The sequence below is a fragment of the Rosa rugosa genome, chromosome 1 (assembly GCF_958449725.1).
Source record: "Rosa rugosa chromosome 1, drRosRugo1.1, whole genome shotgun sequence".
NCBI lineage: Eukaryota > Viridiplantae > Streptophyta > Magnoliopsida > Rosales > Rosaceae > Rosa > Rosa rugosa.
In genome coordinates, this window is record NC_084820.1 from 26,417,956 (window position 1) to 26,435,305 (window position 17,350).

Sequence of the window (17,350 nt, forward strand, 5' to 3'; positions counted from 1 at the left end):
ATACAATTCATATACTCATTCTTAGTATGCTCAAACAACCATATGTGTTCTCGAGTTTATACGTCATAACCGATCATACTCGACGCCATTCACATATATACATCAACATGTATCATGCATCTCGTACATTCATATATGCCAATGCATATCCGTGCAACTCACATACGTTGCCCAATACAACAAGCACCCTACATGCGCACACCCCTATCTTTGTTTTACAGGTTAAAGAGTCTCTTCTTGCTTAGGGAGTTCCGGGACTTGTAGGGGCTTGGTGCCGCCCGGATGTCACTTATGCTTGATGACATCATGTTTATAACTCCCCAACCAAGAAGCTACTCTTACTTGGGGACTTCGGGGACTTGTATATACCTCCACTAATATGAAGGATTTGCTACATCACGAAGCATAAGTAACACCTTCTTAGTGGGCCCAAAAACCATGGTGGGACCCAACCGCGATATGCATCCCGTAGCTCGATGTCCAGGCTACGCCATGATAGTCGGAAGCGGCTGAGACCTTGCTGGGAAGCCACCTTCCCGACCTTGCCAAGTTACCTTCACAACATGCTTTCTAAGACTAGAATAGTGGTTTTGCATCCCACATTGAAGAAAATGTAAAGGAGAGGGGTTCCCTTACCTATAAAAGGGACCCCTCCTCCCACTTAAACTCCACTCCATTACATCTCTTGTAATCCCCTTGGGCCGCAATACCCAAACACACTAGTTAAGCTTTTAAGTGGATGTAGTCTCCCGCTAAGGCGGGAGACGAACCACTATACTTCTTGTGTCTCACTCTCTCTCTCTCTCATTCTTTAACGTTAATTAGAGCTTTCAGTTTCTAACATTAACAGTAAGAAATTAGCTGCAGTAACCAAATAAGAAAATGCCACAAACTGAAAGAGGAAACTAGTAAGAAATTAGCTGCAGTAACCAAATAAGAAAATTCCACAAATTGAAAGAGGAAACTAGGAAGAAATTAGCTACAAAATAACAGAGGAATAGAGGGAAATGGAACCTGAAATCAGTAGATGGATCTCTTTCCTGAAATCAGGTAAATCCTAATTCAACTCCAATGCTTTTGAAAACCCAGCAAGCTGCTCTTCCCAATGCAGTCAGCTGTTGTACCCCAAAATACTCACCCAATACATGCTGCACCATAAGCCAATCATAAAATAAGAAGAGATATTTCAGAGTTTGAAGCCAATCAGCACACAAATCACAATCAAAATTTCCCAATTCAATCAAATTTCAACAATTCAATACTCCAGATCACTCTAATTCATTGAATTCTGATTCGTTACCTGGATCGCGTTGTGAGGTACACGATCCTACCGTCGGCCAAGCGACTGTCGGCTTCATCTTCTTCATCATCAGCGTCGAGTGTAATCTTCACCTGACGTGCCATTTTTGACCACTCCCCACCTTTTAATTGCCTTTTGCAGCTTTTGCTCAATTCAGGACACCCTGAAATCGTCAATCCTCTCAACTCAGTAAGGCAATGCAACCCTTGCGGCAAAGCCGACAATTTGGAGCATTCGCCAATGTGTAGTTGCTCGAGGAATCTGAACTTTATCAACTCCGGAAGTGCCGTGAGATTATCACATCCATAAATATATATACTCTGTAGAGTGTCTGTAGAATCTTCAAGCCAAGGGGGCAAAGCCTCCAAACTTGAATTCCCGATACCCAATGATCGAAGACGTCGAGGACCTTCCCCAGATCTCATTATCACCTGAAGCTTCTCACAATCCATTACAGCCAAAGTATCTAAAGCAGTCATGTGTTTCATATTTGGTGGCAAGGATTCCAAATTATTACAACTACAAATCAGCAGTTTACGAAGGTTGTTGAGGAATTGGATCTCTTCGCCCAAAGATTTAAGATTGACACATCCAACAAAATATAAATCTCGAAGTAAGGTGAGGCGTCTAATTCCTTTTGGCAAATACGTCTGTTGTGTAGTTATCACCAAGCTTCGGAGATTAATCAGGTTTCCTATGTCTTTGGGTATCTCCTCAAGTGCGTTGCACTTGCGAAGGTGCAAGGTCTCCAAATTCAGCAGCTTACTGATGGAATTGGGAAGCCTTTTTATCTTCCTATTTTCAGACAAGTTGAGAAATCTCAAATGAAACAGACTACCAATGGAACTTGGTAACTCCTCAAGAGCCGACCAACGGAGATCTAGCATCCGCAAACATTTGAATCTCGAGATGCATGTCTTCACAAAACATTGGTTCATCTGGGCATCTTCAAGAACTAGAATGGTTCGCAATTTCTTTGACTTGAGCATGAAATAGAGAACTTGTGCCTCTTCTCCAAGCAGGTCTTTTTTTGATATTGACACATGTCGAAACATTTTCAAAGCTCTAGAGGGACGGAAATTGACGGTGGAGTACTCTACTTGTGCCACTGAAATTGCTAAATCATGAACTAGATCATGTATTTTAAAAACTATGGCTGTTTTGACATCAAACTCGACTTGAAACAAAGATCTAGAGCAAAACTGCCTTATATACTCTATACCCATATGTTCAAAATCTTCATTTTTCTTACATGTTTTGAGGTATCCTTGTGCTATCCATAGTGGAACCAAGAAGCCACTGTTGAATTGATAATCCTTTGGGAAAAGTGAACAAAATGCAAAACACTGTTTCAAGTGTTGTGGCAGTGCATCATAGCTCAATTTGAGTGCAGGTAAAATATTGTCATTCCCTATACTCCACATGTCATCATCTCTGACATGCAGCCAATGGTGTTTCTCTGTATTCAAATAGAGCATACTCCCTACAGTAGCTACTGCTAAAGGAACTCCTCCACACTTTTTCACAATATCCTCTCCAATTTCTATCAAATGTTGATAGCGCTGCTCCTCTCCTCTTTTAAATGCCCTTTGGATGAACAAGGACATGCAATCTTTGTGGGAAAGACATTCTAAAGAATGCATGTATAAGGGACTCACAAGTAAAGCAACTGATTTATTTCGTGTTGTTATAATGATTTTGCTTCCATTAGCTCCCACATTTAACAAAGTTTTTAAATCAATCCATTTTTCAATTGTTACTCCAATCGACTCTGTATCCCAGATATCGTCCAACACCAATAAAAATTTTTTACCTCTAAGAGTATCTTGCAATTTTCTTTCCATAAGATCCAAACTTTCATCCTCATATTTTGGTCCATTTGCAGCATTAGTAATACCTCGAATTAATGTTTGAATATCAAAGTTGTCTGAGACGCATATCCACATCTTTGTCTCAAAATTTTCTTCTACCATGCTATCATTGTACACCAATTTAGCAAGTGTTGTTTTCCCTAATCCTCCTAACCCAATTATGGAAACAACAGAAACATTCTCCTCACTGGAGAAATCAGTGTCATTCAAGAGATGCTTGATAATCTGTTTTTTATCATCATCTCTTCCAATAACATTTGAAGCCTCGACTTTAGAGGTAGTCATCCTCCTGTCAACGTGCACTTGATGGGGCGCACGAGGATCTTCGGCTATCTTAGCAAACTGAAGGAGAGCAAACTGTCTCTTTTCATTATCAATTTCAACTAGTCTTTCTCTAATCTCTTTCACTTTATGTCCCATTTTGAAGTTAAACACTACTGGATTCCATCGGGAAAAAAATTGGCGTACCTTTCCTTTGATCTTCCCACAGTTGTCGACCTCCACTTTCAACCGCAACTTTTGGAAGTCTAGTTCGTCCAAGACATCATCAACGTCATGACAAACATCTTTGAGATTTCCTAACCAACGAGTGATTAGGGGATTTCTCACTTGCTTCTTCTCTGCATCCTCGAGCACTAGTTTGATGGCAGATAAGGTGTTGTTGAGCTTGCTGAGCTTAAGTTGGGCACCCCATGCCAAGGAGATCTGTTGGGAAGCATGTGAAGCTAGCCTACCCAAGACGTCATCTGCAATGCTGCTGGCAAACTCCATGAAGAGAAAAAGAGAAAAAGAGAGGAATTCTGAAGCTAGTGAAATAGGAAATAGAGTTACGTACATAGCAACTCAACCTAGACTTGATTATATAACGGGTGAATGAAGTCCAGTCAACCACGTCATCCCTTCCCTCAATCCTTATTCAATGGATGACCCCCAGCCATAAAAGCAGGCATCAATTATTTTGCACTTCTTTTTTGGGGGTGTGGATGTGCCGCTGTGGTGCAGCGTGGTACTGTAGATCACGTGTATTGCACGTGATTATGACGTGAAGGAGTTATCGATTTCACAACCTGTAGTTGCCGGTTTACTCACACGTGAGAACATCTGTTTTGTTTTTGCTTTTGTTTTTTTTAAAGAATAAAAGAACATCTGCTTGCTGTTTTAGAGACTAGAGAAACCCAGCTTCTCCTCAAAAAATAAAAAAAAGAACATTGCTGAGGAGCACGAACGATGTGGTTAATGGCCTTCAAGTAAGTAGGCTGAAAGCAGGACCGGTATGTTGTGTCGAAACAGGTGATCAGGAACAACAAAACATTGCATATCACATAGTTTACCACAAAGGCATCACGGCTTCTTCTTTTAATCTCTCTTCCAAAGAGTCTCATTATATATAAGATGATTGATATATCATGAAGTTACTATTAAGCATTATGATATTTATGAACTGCTGCAGTGTTTCAAAAGAATCCATTGGACATGCCATTTCATATTCCACTCCGAATTGATACAAATGAATCAATATAACCAACTTGTAACTGCAACCACATATAACTGCCAAACTATTGGCTTAGCAGACACTAGATATCACTTCAATTTGAAAAAATAATTGTAACGTGCATGCAGCTTATCTACTTGAAGTGCCTACTATCAAGTGACTATTCATGATGATAAAAAACCAAAATACGTAATTTCAACAATTAATTTAGGAGAAAAAGAAATAACTTCCATACTTACTTCAAAGAGCATATTTAGCCGGAAACAATTTTAATTAAAATCTCACAATTGTAACTGTTTACAATATTATAAAAATTTTGACATACCACTTTATGTTGTAACTGCAAGCAATGTACAGTGAGTATACCAATTGGCACAGGCATATACAAACATGCATACTTGAACATAATAGTCATGAAAATGAGAGCATGGCCAACAATGATGGTTTCTTTCATTTCATGCGCACACGAAGATAAGTACACATTCCAAAATGATGCTGCAGATATCTAATTTCAACTTTGCGGTCATGATAGACTAAATAGATTCTGTTCAAAGTCTAAACAATGCGACTTTTGGATTACCCGGTCAAACACTTTATGCAGCAACTCATATGTTTGGTTTCTAATTAATTCTTAACCATCAATTGTTTACATATATGATGTATGCCTTCTCAACCATGCATAAACTATTGAACCACATCTAGTCCTTCTCTAATCTACTCAATCTAATTCTAGCACAAAACATATGCTTTCGGTCTCGTACGTACCTTGGAATATTACTCACGTTCAAGGTTTCAAATTTCTCCGAAACTTCTGAAATTTCCATCGAAATTTCCGTAATTTGAAAGTACCGAAACGAAATTCATATGCTATATCATTTCCGTAAGGAGTTTCCCAAAATTTTTCGATATTTTCCGTACATTTCCGCGAAATTCTTAATTTCCGAAATATCTGCACACAAAATATATGTAAAAATTCACACCGAAATTTTGTCCGAAATTTCTCTCAAATTTCTGTGAAATTTGTATGCCACCGACAACGAAGTTTTTTACTCATATTTTCATAGAGAAAATATGAAATTTTGATTTTTTTTTCCAATCAAGTTGAATACAACAAAAAATCTTTTTGCTTTTATCTGCTACCAAAATCATTTCCAAAATTCATGTACTTGGGAGCAGTATTGTATGATACTAAATGGAAGCAGTTCAACCATATGGATCGAACCACATCGTAGTAACACTTATTCTTAATACTTTATATTGCTTTTGTTGTACTTGTTCATTTTCATTCACATGGTTTTAGTATTACGTCCCCCACCCCCTCACAGTATTATAATTACATAAAGATAAAAACACTAGTTTAGCAACCTACTACAGTACTAGTTAATTACTCTTACATATTAAATATCACAATTCTATTATAAATGTATAATTTTAGAGAGACTATATTGTAAGTAGGTTTATTATAGGTTAGTTTAGTCGATGTAAAAGTTTCGTTCAAAAATATCATTTTATAAATGCAATTAATGATTTCTTTATTTTTAACCGAAATCGAAACTTTCTCCGAAATTTCCTTAAATTTGAAGTACCGAAATCGAAACCGAAACCGAAATTTGAAACCTTTGGTAAGACTAGTATTACTCAAATGGTGCTTTTATATGCATTGTCCGAATTCAACTTGTACTCCATTTAGTGTGGAACCATGACAATTCAACTTGTACGCCATTTAGTCAAGGTTGAGTGATCTATATATTGTGGAACAATGACAATTCAACTTGTACGCCATTGACAATTCAACTTGTACACCATTTAGTCAAGGTTGAGTTATCTATATGCTGTGGAACAGTGATAATTCAACTTGTATGCCATTTAGTCAGGTTTGAGTTAGTCAAGGTTGAGTGATCTATATATTGTGGAACAATGACAATTCAATTGGGTTCCAGCCATAAAAAAAAACAAAGTAAATCACATTCACATTATCAATATACAGCACAAATATAATTACATATAGATAAAAATACTAGTTTATCAACCTACTACAGTACTAGTTAATTACTCATACATATTAAATATCACAATTCTATTATAAATGTATAATTTTAGAGAGGCTACATTGTAAATAGGTTTATTATAGGTTAGTTTAGTCTATGTAAAAGTTTCATTAAAAAATATCATTTTATAAATGTAATTAATATGATTTCTTTATTTTTAACCGAAATTTCGGTTACGTCCCGGATCTCAAGTTACCGTTTTACTAGTCTTTCGGACGGTAAATGAGAGTTATTTTTATTTTTGGCTCCGTTTCGACCTTTTAGGGGGCCCTAAAAGTTTACTTTTTGTTCGGGTCAAATTTGAGAAAATTTTCTTCATGAAAGTCGTAGAGGACATTAAACCGAACGCGTGCATATGTTGTACGTAAAAATCAGAGTTTGTATGCTAAAGTTATAAGCGAAAATGTAAAGTTACTGTTTATGGTAAATTAGTATATATTTGAAAAGTTACTGTGGTAGATCAGAACCTATCACTCTCTCTCTCCTCTCCGTTTCTCTCTCCCCGACCCCGTCGGCTTTGGCCGGCGGTTTCTCCCTCGTCCAGCAACGGATTTGGACAAGGCTGGCGGCTATGGAACCCTCTCTTCCTCCTCTTCACGTCTGTAGGACTTTGGTGGCACGATTTGGGCCGTAGGAGGTGCAGCAAGGCGGTGAACGCGGTGGCCATTTCAGGTCTCCGGCGATTTCTTATTTTCCGGCCACTTCCAGCCGTACCACCACCCATTTCTTGGAGTTCTCTTCATCCTGGGACGAACCATGGCAGTGGGTAGCGGCAATTTTGCCGGATTACGGCGAATCGACGACGAGAACCTCCACATGGAATTGAGGTAAATTCGAGTATCTAGACTTGAAATTGAGCTTGGCCACAGTTATGAAAGATGCTTAGAATGTTGAGTTGATGATGTTGGTAAAATTTGGTAGCCAGATATGGTGGTTGACCGGCGGCGCATGAAGGCGCGTCCGGTCGTTCCAGGTGGCTGGGGTTGATCTGTTAGGTAGTATATGTTGGAGGAGGTTTGGATATTAATCAGAATTTTTGAAAATTTGGAAAGTTCGGATTTTGATTTGGGAAGATCCGACCGTTGGATCGATCCTATTTTCGATATGTTGTTATAATTATTGATTGGAGATAACGTATGAAGTTTGGGCTCGTTCCATATTGATTTCGAGCATCCAATGATTTATTGGTTTTAGGGTATTGAATTTATTATCGTAAATTAAGTCTCGGTTCTTGAGAAACAATTATTTATTATATTGATTGTTCAGGACGACAGATATGCGAGTTTGAGGAAGGGATAGTTGGACGGCTGTCGTAGCCGCAAACTGTGAGTGGACATTTATTTTAAATTAATTGTGCATGCAATATATTATTATTTTCCGATTGAGATTTAATTTATGATTTGAATTATTGAGATATATTTATGAATTACGAGATTAGTATTGAAATTCCTTCCAGAGGGCTTTTAGTAGATTTTTCGAGATAGTTATTTATGAGTTATTGAGTTGGGAAATGATTTTCGAGTGGTTACCTGGTTACCTTTCCTTCCTTCTCGATGCGTTTGTGCATCTAATTATGATTTATTGTTTTTTCTTTATTATAGATGCGTTTGTGCATCTCTTTATGTTTTATTGCTTTCTTTCGATGTTTTATGTATCGCTCCATATACTCTTCAGTTTCAATTAATATAGTTTGTCGTCCTTCCTTCAAAAAAAAAATTATGAGAATTATTGATTTCGAATATCGATTTATATGATGATATACGAATACGAATGATTTATCAAATATTTGAGCATGATTGAATTATCGAGATTTCTTGAGTTTTGAGCTCCGCACTTATCAGCTTTGAAGTTATATTGAGATTGCTTTCGGAAAGCATTTATTGATTTACCGAGTATTTGATTTATGCTTTCGAGGATTTATTGAGATATTGAGCTTTGAGTTATCGAGATATTCTTAAGTTATTATTTCGGTGAATTATTGATGATTTATTGAATTAATATCGAGCTTCTTTCCGAAAGCAATTATTTTAAAGAGATTGATTCCAGTTCATTGAGGAGGTATATAAGTAAGCGCATGCATGTATTATCTGGTCGGCAGTCCCCTCCAGATGACATGAGGTAGTTAGTCGGCAGTCCCCACTAACTACTTATGGTTAGTCGGCAGTCCCCTCTAACCATCACCTCCTCGTCCGGTCGGCAGTCCCCTCCGATGCGTCACTGGTCGGCAGTCCCCTCCAGGTGGCATGAGATGACTAATCGGCAGTCCCCTTTAGTCATCGTCTATTTTGAGATATGATTTGAGATATGAGTAATTTAACGAGATGTTTGAAATATCATTATATATTCGAGGGAATTGAGATTTTAAAGAGATTTCGAGATGTTCTACTTTACGTGATTGAGATTTCAGTAAAGATGATGATTAAGAGTATTTTCAAGATTTTTACTGCATGCGAGGTTTTAGAGAATAACTTGGGAAAACATTAAGTTTCACTTGTTCATTCGAAATTACTTATTTTTCGTCCACTCACTCTAACGATTTTCAAATGTTTTTCCCCTGGGCCCTTCGGTTTCAAATGCCCAGTTTGCAGGCCAGATTAGCTTGAGGTCGAGCGTACATGGGGTCGAGGCATAGCTGTCATAGCTTCCACATTATAAAAGTATCGGTCCTTTATCTTGTATTTTATCCTCTCGTACGCCCTGTGCATTAGATTGCTCTGATAACCCATAAGATTAATATTCTTAAGTTCTGAATTATTTTGTGAAATGGGAGATGTTGTGATTTAGGGAGCAGGGTGGCTCTAGAAGAATAAGGGTGGATTATTTTAGAAGTGTAAATGTCTTTCTACAGGTTTTGGGTAGTCCACTTTTAAAGGAAGTTCCGCCAAATTTTTGGTAGAATTTTTTCTAAGGTGGGCCCCACAGGGCCACTTCGGATTTCAAGGTGAAATCCGGGACAGGTCCTGTCAATTTCCACCGAAATCGAAACTTTCTCCGAAATTTCCTTAAATTTGAAGTACCGAAATCGAAACCGAAACCGAAATTTGAAACCTTGCTCACGTTAGAGATGAACATGATCGTAAGAGATCACCGCATACAATATCAAAACTCAAAAGAAAGGTTCGACCAATCTTTATACATAGCAATTAAGTCAAAACATTTATGTCCTACGGCTTTAGATTGTTGGAATTATGGCATCAAATATTCATATTTAATAAATCTAATCAAGCAAGAAAATCAATAAAATCAATTGAGCACATCATATAGACACAAATAATACAAAGAAGAAGAGATATGAACAAGAGAGGCACGGCATTCGCTGTCCTAAAGCCGTAGATGTCTCCCTACGTGTAGGTTATTACGATCGTCTACAACTCCAAAATACAACCCTCGATGTCTCACAGATGTCTAATCCGATTTTCACGACTAACGGTAAACGGATTGCCAAGTGTATATCGATTGCCCAAGGAATAGGAAATAGGAATGGAAAGGAGAGAGATGAAGAGTAAGAGAAAGAGAGAGTAGTACAAAGACGTCTACTTTTTGACTCAAAAGGTTGAGTATTTATTGAACTCTTTATAACCCTTTGAAAAGATATGACTCTTCAATTTAAAGGCTACTGTACCCCAAAAAACTCACCCAATGCAAGTTGCATCATAAGCCAATAATGAAATAAGAACAGATATTTGAAAGTTTGAAGCCTATCAGCACACAAATCACAATCAAAATTTCCCAATTAAATCAAAATTATCTCAAATTTCAAGAATTCAATACTCCAGATCACTCTAATTCATTGAATTCTGATTCGTTACCTTACGTTTGAGCCCCTGCAACCTGGAGACGAGGAATTGAGGAGACTCGATCCTGCCGTCGGCCAAGAGGTTGAGCGGGACGTGCTCGACGGCGGACAAGCCGGACAAGCTGTCATGCTTCATCTTCGTCGATCTTCTTCATCATCAGAGTCGAGTGTAATCTTTGCCTGAAGTGCCATCTTTGACCACTCACCTTTTATACACTAGTTTAGCAAGAGTTGTCTTTCCAAACCTTCCTAACCCAAGGATGGAAATAACAGAAACATTCTCCTCAATAAGATATTAGTGTTATTTAAGAGATGGCTGATAATCTTTTTTTTTTTATCATCATCTCTCCGAATGATTGAAATATCTGTGATATTTTCGATATATCCCACGATATCTCCCTTTTTTAAGGGACCGATATATCATAGGGGGGAAATATCTTATCTTCTGCCGTTTCTGCGAAATTTCACCGATATCGTCAAATATCTCCAATATATTAATATTAGATATTAAAGATATATCCTCGATAAAATGAAGAAATATCTGTAAAATCTGATGGAAAAAAAAAATAGAAGAAAAAAAAAACTCACTTAGTCACAGAGAAACATACATTATGGAATATGGAGGTTATATCAAGGTGTAAAATTTGAACAACGGTTTCTACTTTCTAGTCAGGATATGACCTAATAAAGAGGCAAATTAGCTTGGTTGGGAAAAATACCTCGAAGTTAAACCTCTGAAGGCAGATTTGGGTGAAGCGAAATCCTCTCAAGACGAATCTGGATGAGAACAAATCCCCTCTAGGCGATTTTGGGTAAGAAGTAATTCTCTGAATGCAAATCTGTGTGAGGAGAGATCTCCTCAAGGTGAATCTGGGTGAGGAGAAATACCCTCAAGTCGATTCTGGGTGAGAAGTAATTCTCTAAATGCAAATCTGTGTGAGGAGAGATCTCCTCAAGGTGAATATGGGTGAGGAGAAATCTCCTCAAAGCGAATCCAGGTGAGGAGTATTCCCTTCGAGGGAAATCCAAGTGAGGAGTGGAATTTAGGTCGGACCTCAAATGAATCTCATGAAGGCAACAATCAATTTGGCTATGACGCTTATGGATATAATCAATATGGAGAAGTACATGATCAGACATCCAGTTGGATTCATCCTTATTATCCCCTTATAGGAGAAACAGTCGGTAGCTCTAAAGAGATCTATAACTATCATATTCATCACTACAATTCGTACTATATGGGTCATATGTCTTGGTCTGATTATTGTACTTTCGTAGACTAACGAGCAACAACCTAGAGTCTCTTTTTGGATGTAGATGAAGTTGACATTCATATGTATTTATATGTAATTCTAATAAATTGATTCTTTCAAAAAAGATATATTTTTCCGGATATCCCCGATATATATCCCCAACATTTCTGATATCTCTCTTTTTCAAAGTTCCAATAGATATGTAGATATAGATATTTTAATCTTTGATCCCTCCTAATAACATTTGAAGCCTCCACCAAAGAGCCAGTCTCTCTTTTATTATCGTGCTTCCCTTGGAGCACACGAGGATCTTCAGCTATCTTAGCAAACTCAGTGAGAGCAAACTCTCTCTTTTCATTATCAATTTCAACCAGTCGTCCTCTAATCTCTTTCACTTTATGTCCCATTTTGAAGTTAAACACTACTGGATTCCAATGGGAAAAAAATTGGCGTACCTTTCCTTTGATCTTCCCACAGTTATCGACCTCCACTTTCAACCACAACTTTTGGAAGTCCAGTTCGTCCAAGACATCATCAACGTCGACATGGCAAACATCTTTGAGATTTCCCAACCAATGAGTGATTAGGGGATTCCTCACTTGCTTCTTCTCTGCATCCACGAGCGCTAGTTTGATGGCAGATAAGGTCTCGTTGAGCTTGGTGAGCTCAAGTTGAGCACCCCATGCCAAGGAGACTTCTTGGGAAGCATAGGAAGTTAGCCTACGCAAGATTGTCTCTGTATGCTGTAGACGAACTCCATGATGATTTCGATGAAAGAAAGAGACAGAGTTTATTCAAAGAAGTAGTAATTGATGTATGTTGATAAATGGAAAACAGGGGCAACTTATATAGCAACTCAACGTGGCCAGATTCAATTCTTAATTTGATTGATTAGGTATCTTCTTCTATCCAAGTGAATGAAGCAACATACTTGAAGTCCATTCAATCAAGTCACCCAAACAAGCATAAAGCATAAAGCATTTTGTTCCAGTAGATGACAAGCATAAAGCATTTTGTTCGATTTGCATGAAGGGAAAAGGAAGAAAACTTAATGAAGGTCCTGATATTGAATGACACTAATTCTAGAGGTTAAGGTCCTGGTATTTTTATTTTAATTAGTTATCTGATTCAATAGATCTATATAGTGAGTGAAGTCCAACTTAATTCAACACTAATTCAATTAATTATTTTGTTCGACAACTTAATTTGATGAACCATGTCTTGTGTCCAACTTCTTCTTCTTCTTCCTTTTTTTTTTTTGGTTTTTTTTTTTTAAGCAAATAAGAGATTAGGCAATATTATGTAAGTATATTGGGATATTTCCATTCAACACATATTCTCCCAAGGCTACTAGGAGATCAGAGTTTGCAAAAGTCTCTCCTACTTTTGCGGTGATCAAGGATCGTTTCAAAAAGCAAAAATCAAGCTCGCTGATCTTAGGTTAAAGATAGTTTACATTTCATATCAATATGCATGCATTATGGATCTGAATTGCTTTGCATATCTTCAAATTGGTTTGGCAATATTATCTGCATTAAAACGGTTTTAATACTCATATCAGATAAAGATTGTGATTGCATATAGTTAGCAATAGATTGACTGCATATCGAAATTGATAAGAGCACAAAGTGTGACGTTTTTAATATGTATTTTCCCTCATTTGGCTAAGTTATTCTCTTAAAATTACTAATTATAACATAGTTTCTGTTTTTAGGTACTTCAAGGTCGAAAATGGAGAAAAGAGGTGAAAATGAGCAGAAATGAGTGTAAATGAAGGATAAGTCATTTTAGAAACTTTCCTCTTTCATTTTAGGAAATATTTCCTATTTTGTTTTAGGGAACTTTCTTCATTTGAACTTGCCTATTTCTGATTTTCTTGTTTTAAAGAGAGAATTTAGGAGTCCATCCTATTGAGAACTCTTGAGTGATGAAATCAAGGAAAACTTAAAGGATAAGATGAAGCACATAAATCAGGAGCAATTCAAGGGGAGATAAAAGAGGAGATTTTATTCAATATTTATCCTAATTATCTTATCTCCTATTGATTATAACTCTAATTAATTTCTGATTTTCTTGATTATAGGAGTTTGTTGTGTGCACAATTCTTGGAAGAAGAAATTAGTGCAATTCAAAGGAGAGGAATAAGGGATGTATCTAGTCACTATTCAAGGGAAAGAGGAGCATTGCATGATTAACTCTAGAGACATCCAAGGAATATATTAAGGAAAAAAGAGATCAGAAAAATCAAGACTCTGTCAGGAGAGAATCAAGGAAATTTGGAGGAGAAATCACCTCTAGATGATTGGCCATGATTGCATCACTAGAGAGGAGAAATCACCTCTAGCAATTCTTGAAGCCAAAACCATCACTTCTTCACACAAAATTCAGTTCATTAGCCTAGCTCTCTTCTCTCCAAAACCCTCTCCAAAATTCAGAAGAAAAAGCCTCTTGTCGTGAAGAGCTTTAGGATTTCTCCAAGGCTGTTCGTGTTCTTGAAGGCCAAGCTGTGTGTTCTCTTGACGTTCTCCAAGCTTCCTTGAAGATCAAAAAGTGTAATCCATGGCCCTTATTTCTGTTTTCGTACTCTTTAGTATTGAATTTCAGATTTCGTTTATGAACTTTATCATTAGAGTTGGATTTTTGTTAAGAACGAGTTCATGTTAGTAATTTTCAGATTCATTTCTTTATGTTTTTTAGTTGTTTATGATATCTTTACAATCTGATTTTGTGCCATCCTTTTATATCTTTAAGCATATGATTTTGGTTGAATAATTATGTTAATCTGCAGGTTAATAAAGCCAAATTTGTGTTCTAATTCACCTAATCGTTTTAGGGCATAAATTGAAGTGGTAAAGGCTATGTACAATGGTCGAGATTATATGCTACTTGTTTGTGCGTTTGTAACTTCTTATGGATGCATGCATGTTTGAATTCAGAATTCTAACTGCACTTAATGATTCATATTTAATGTTGACGGATGCTCTTCAGTATTAACGTGATGTTTTATATGAAATATTTTAAGTTATGGACTTTTCCTAACTTAGGAGATTAAAAGAAGAATTAAAGTGGTACTCGATCTCTTCAGACTTGTACTTCGAATTCATTTCTGATATTTAGTGTTGGCACGATTTTAGGTTGTATAGATTGAGACAATTCATTGCATGTTGATATGGTTTGAAAATTCTGATTTAAGTGTGAAGAAGTCGATCATTGTAGATAGTTTTATTTGTTTAATTTTTATTTTAATTAGATTAGGAGCCAAATCTCAAAACCCCCATTTTATTCTTTTATTTGTTAATTGACCTTTTTGTGTAGGTGTACCCTACAATCCCCGGACTGAACGATCCCTGCTTATCCTATACTAACAACTACATTTTGCAGGGTTAAATTGTGAGGCTATTTCAGCCGCATCAGAAATCAGTTTGAAAAACCTTTCCTTGTTTATCTTATTTAGTGGTTAAAGAGTCTTGATTAAGGGGGAGTCTTGTGACTCTATAAAAGGTTTCGAAACTGGTTTTCTTGGGTAGAGTTTTCTCATCTAAGTGTTGTTCAATGTGTGTTACATAGTCCTCACAAACTGTTTTCTGCAAAACTCTCTTTGATTGTTATTTACTTTGCTTGCTCACTGCATTCATCCCATACATCATACTTGAGATCAGTGAATCCTTGATACAAGGAGCAAAGGGGAAGATCGATCCGGTAAAGCTTACCAGACTTTGAGTCATCTGAGTGTGTAGTGTAGGCCTTCCAAATTGTAGACAAGTTAGCTTGATGCTAGTAAAGTGATTGTGTTCAATATCACTACTTGTAAACTGTATTCTTTCTCTTCTATAGTGGATTTGATTATCGTGTAGGCTACGTTACAAGGCTCACAATGAAGTTTCCTCAGTGGTGAGGTTTACACTGCGTTAGCAAATCTTTGTGTTGTGTGATATTGAACCTATTCTTTATAAATTGTTCCATCAAGTGTTTTCAATTGGCATCAGAGCGAGTTCTAGAATATTCTAGGAGATCGCGGGGAAATGGAACACTCACGAGATAGGGCTGCATGAGGGTCCATCAATAGTCCTCCATGGTTTGATGGAGGATGTGAAAAGTACACACAATGGAAGATCTACATGAAGTCGTATCTGTTTGCACAAGACGAGCATGTTTGGAACATTGTTGAGAATGGTTGGAAAACACCAGTTGTTCTGGCCAAGGGAGAAGGATTCTCTACTGCTACCCCAAAGTCAGGAAAGGACTGGACAGATGAAGAAGTACGTGATCTTCAAGCTAACTTCAAAGCCAAGAATAGCATATTTACAGCTTTGTCTGAAAGGGAGAAACTAAGGATTAGTCATTGTGAGACTGCCAAGCAGGATTGGGACCTTCTGTAAACTACATATGAAGGCAACAAAAAGGTATGTGCACAAAAATTGCAAAGCTTAATCTATGAGTTTGAAACTATGGCTATGGGGGATGATGAAATAGTAGATGATTTCCATCGTTTAGAATTTTAAAAATTACTGGTCAGTGTCAGAGTTTAGGCACACCGTTTGAGGAAGATGAACTTGTTAAGAAAATACTAAGAGCCTTGCCAGAGAAATTTCACTCTAAGGTCACTAGTATTGAGGATTCCTTTGACATTGATGACTATCCTCTAGACGAGCTTATCGGGAATCTGAAGACCTATGAGATGAGGTTGAAACCTGAAAAGAAAGTGAAAGGTGTTGCGTTTAAGGCTGTGAAAGTAGCTGAAGAAGAAGAATAACCTCTTGATCTTGCTCTCTTAACGAAAGAGTTCAGGAAGTTTCTTAAGAACAAGAGCTCAAATAGAAATCTCAACGGTTCCAGTAGAAATTCTTACCATACTAGTAATAATGATAACAATGCTAGGAATGGAAGAGGAAATGTCAAAGTGAATAATTCCGGAAAAACCAAATGTTATGAATGTGGGGGCTATGGCCATATTTCTACTGACTGTGGTAACAGGAAACATGGAAATGACAGCAACAAACCACTTCTGTCAACATGGAGTGATGATGAATCTTAGGAAGTTGAGAATGTGACCTTTGTTTCATCTCTTTTACCTGATTCTGACAGTGATGACGCCTTTTCTGATGAGGAAACTGATATTCGCTGCAAACAACTCTACAAGGCGTCAAAAGCCACACTACTAAAAAACATGGAGTTAGAACAGGAGATTGAAACCTTGAGGGCTGAGAAGGAGAAGAGTGAACTCATACTAAAAACTTCACAGTCCATGTAGGAACAGGAGAGGAGCAAGTTCACTGATGACCTAACAAACTTACAAAGTAAGCAAGGCTCCCTGACTTGGAAGACTGAGCAGACTGAGCTCCTCAACAAGATCAAAATGCTGGAACTTGAGGTAAGGGGACAACAAACTTTGACTCTAGATTTGTTATCTAAAAACAAATCCTTGTAGGGTGAACTGAAGTCCACTCAAGAAAAAATTGCCAAGTTTGAGATCAACTCGGGGGCAGTTTCCAAATTGTTTAGGTCAGGAAAAGCTCCTCGTGATACCTTTGGCTTAGGATACTCTGGGGAGAGTTCTAAGAGCACAAAATTTGTAAGAGAATCAAAGCCA

At 37.3% G+C, this 17,350-nt stretch overlaps 1 protein-coding gene across 1 annotated transcript; it reads right to left on the reverse strand.

The window, feature by feature from the left end:
- Positions 1-1,296: 1,296 nt before the first annotated feature.
- LOC133725275 (putative disease resistance protein RGA3) lies at positions 1,297-3,942 on the reverse strand. The gene has a single exon (XM_062152480.1). The coding sequence runs from the start codon at positions 3,940-3,942 to the stop codon at positions 1,297-1,299; it is 2,646 nt and encodes an 881-aa protein (XP_062008464.1).
- Between the last annotated feature and the right edge of the window lie 13,408 nt (positions 3,943-17,350).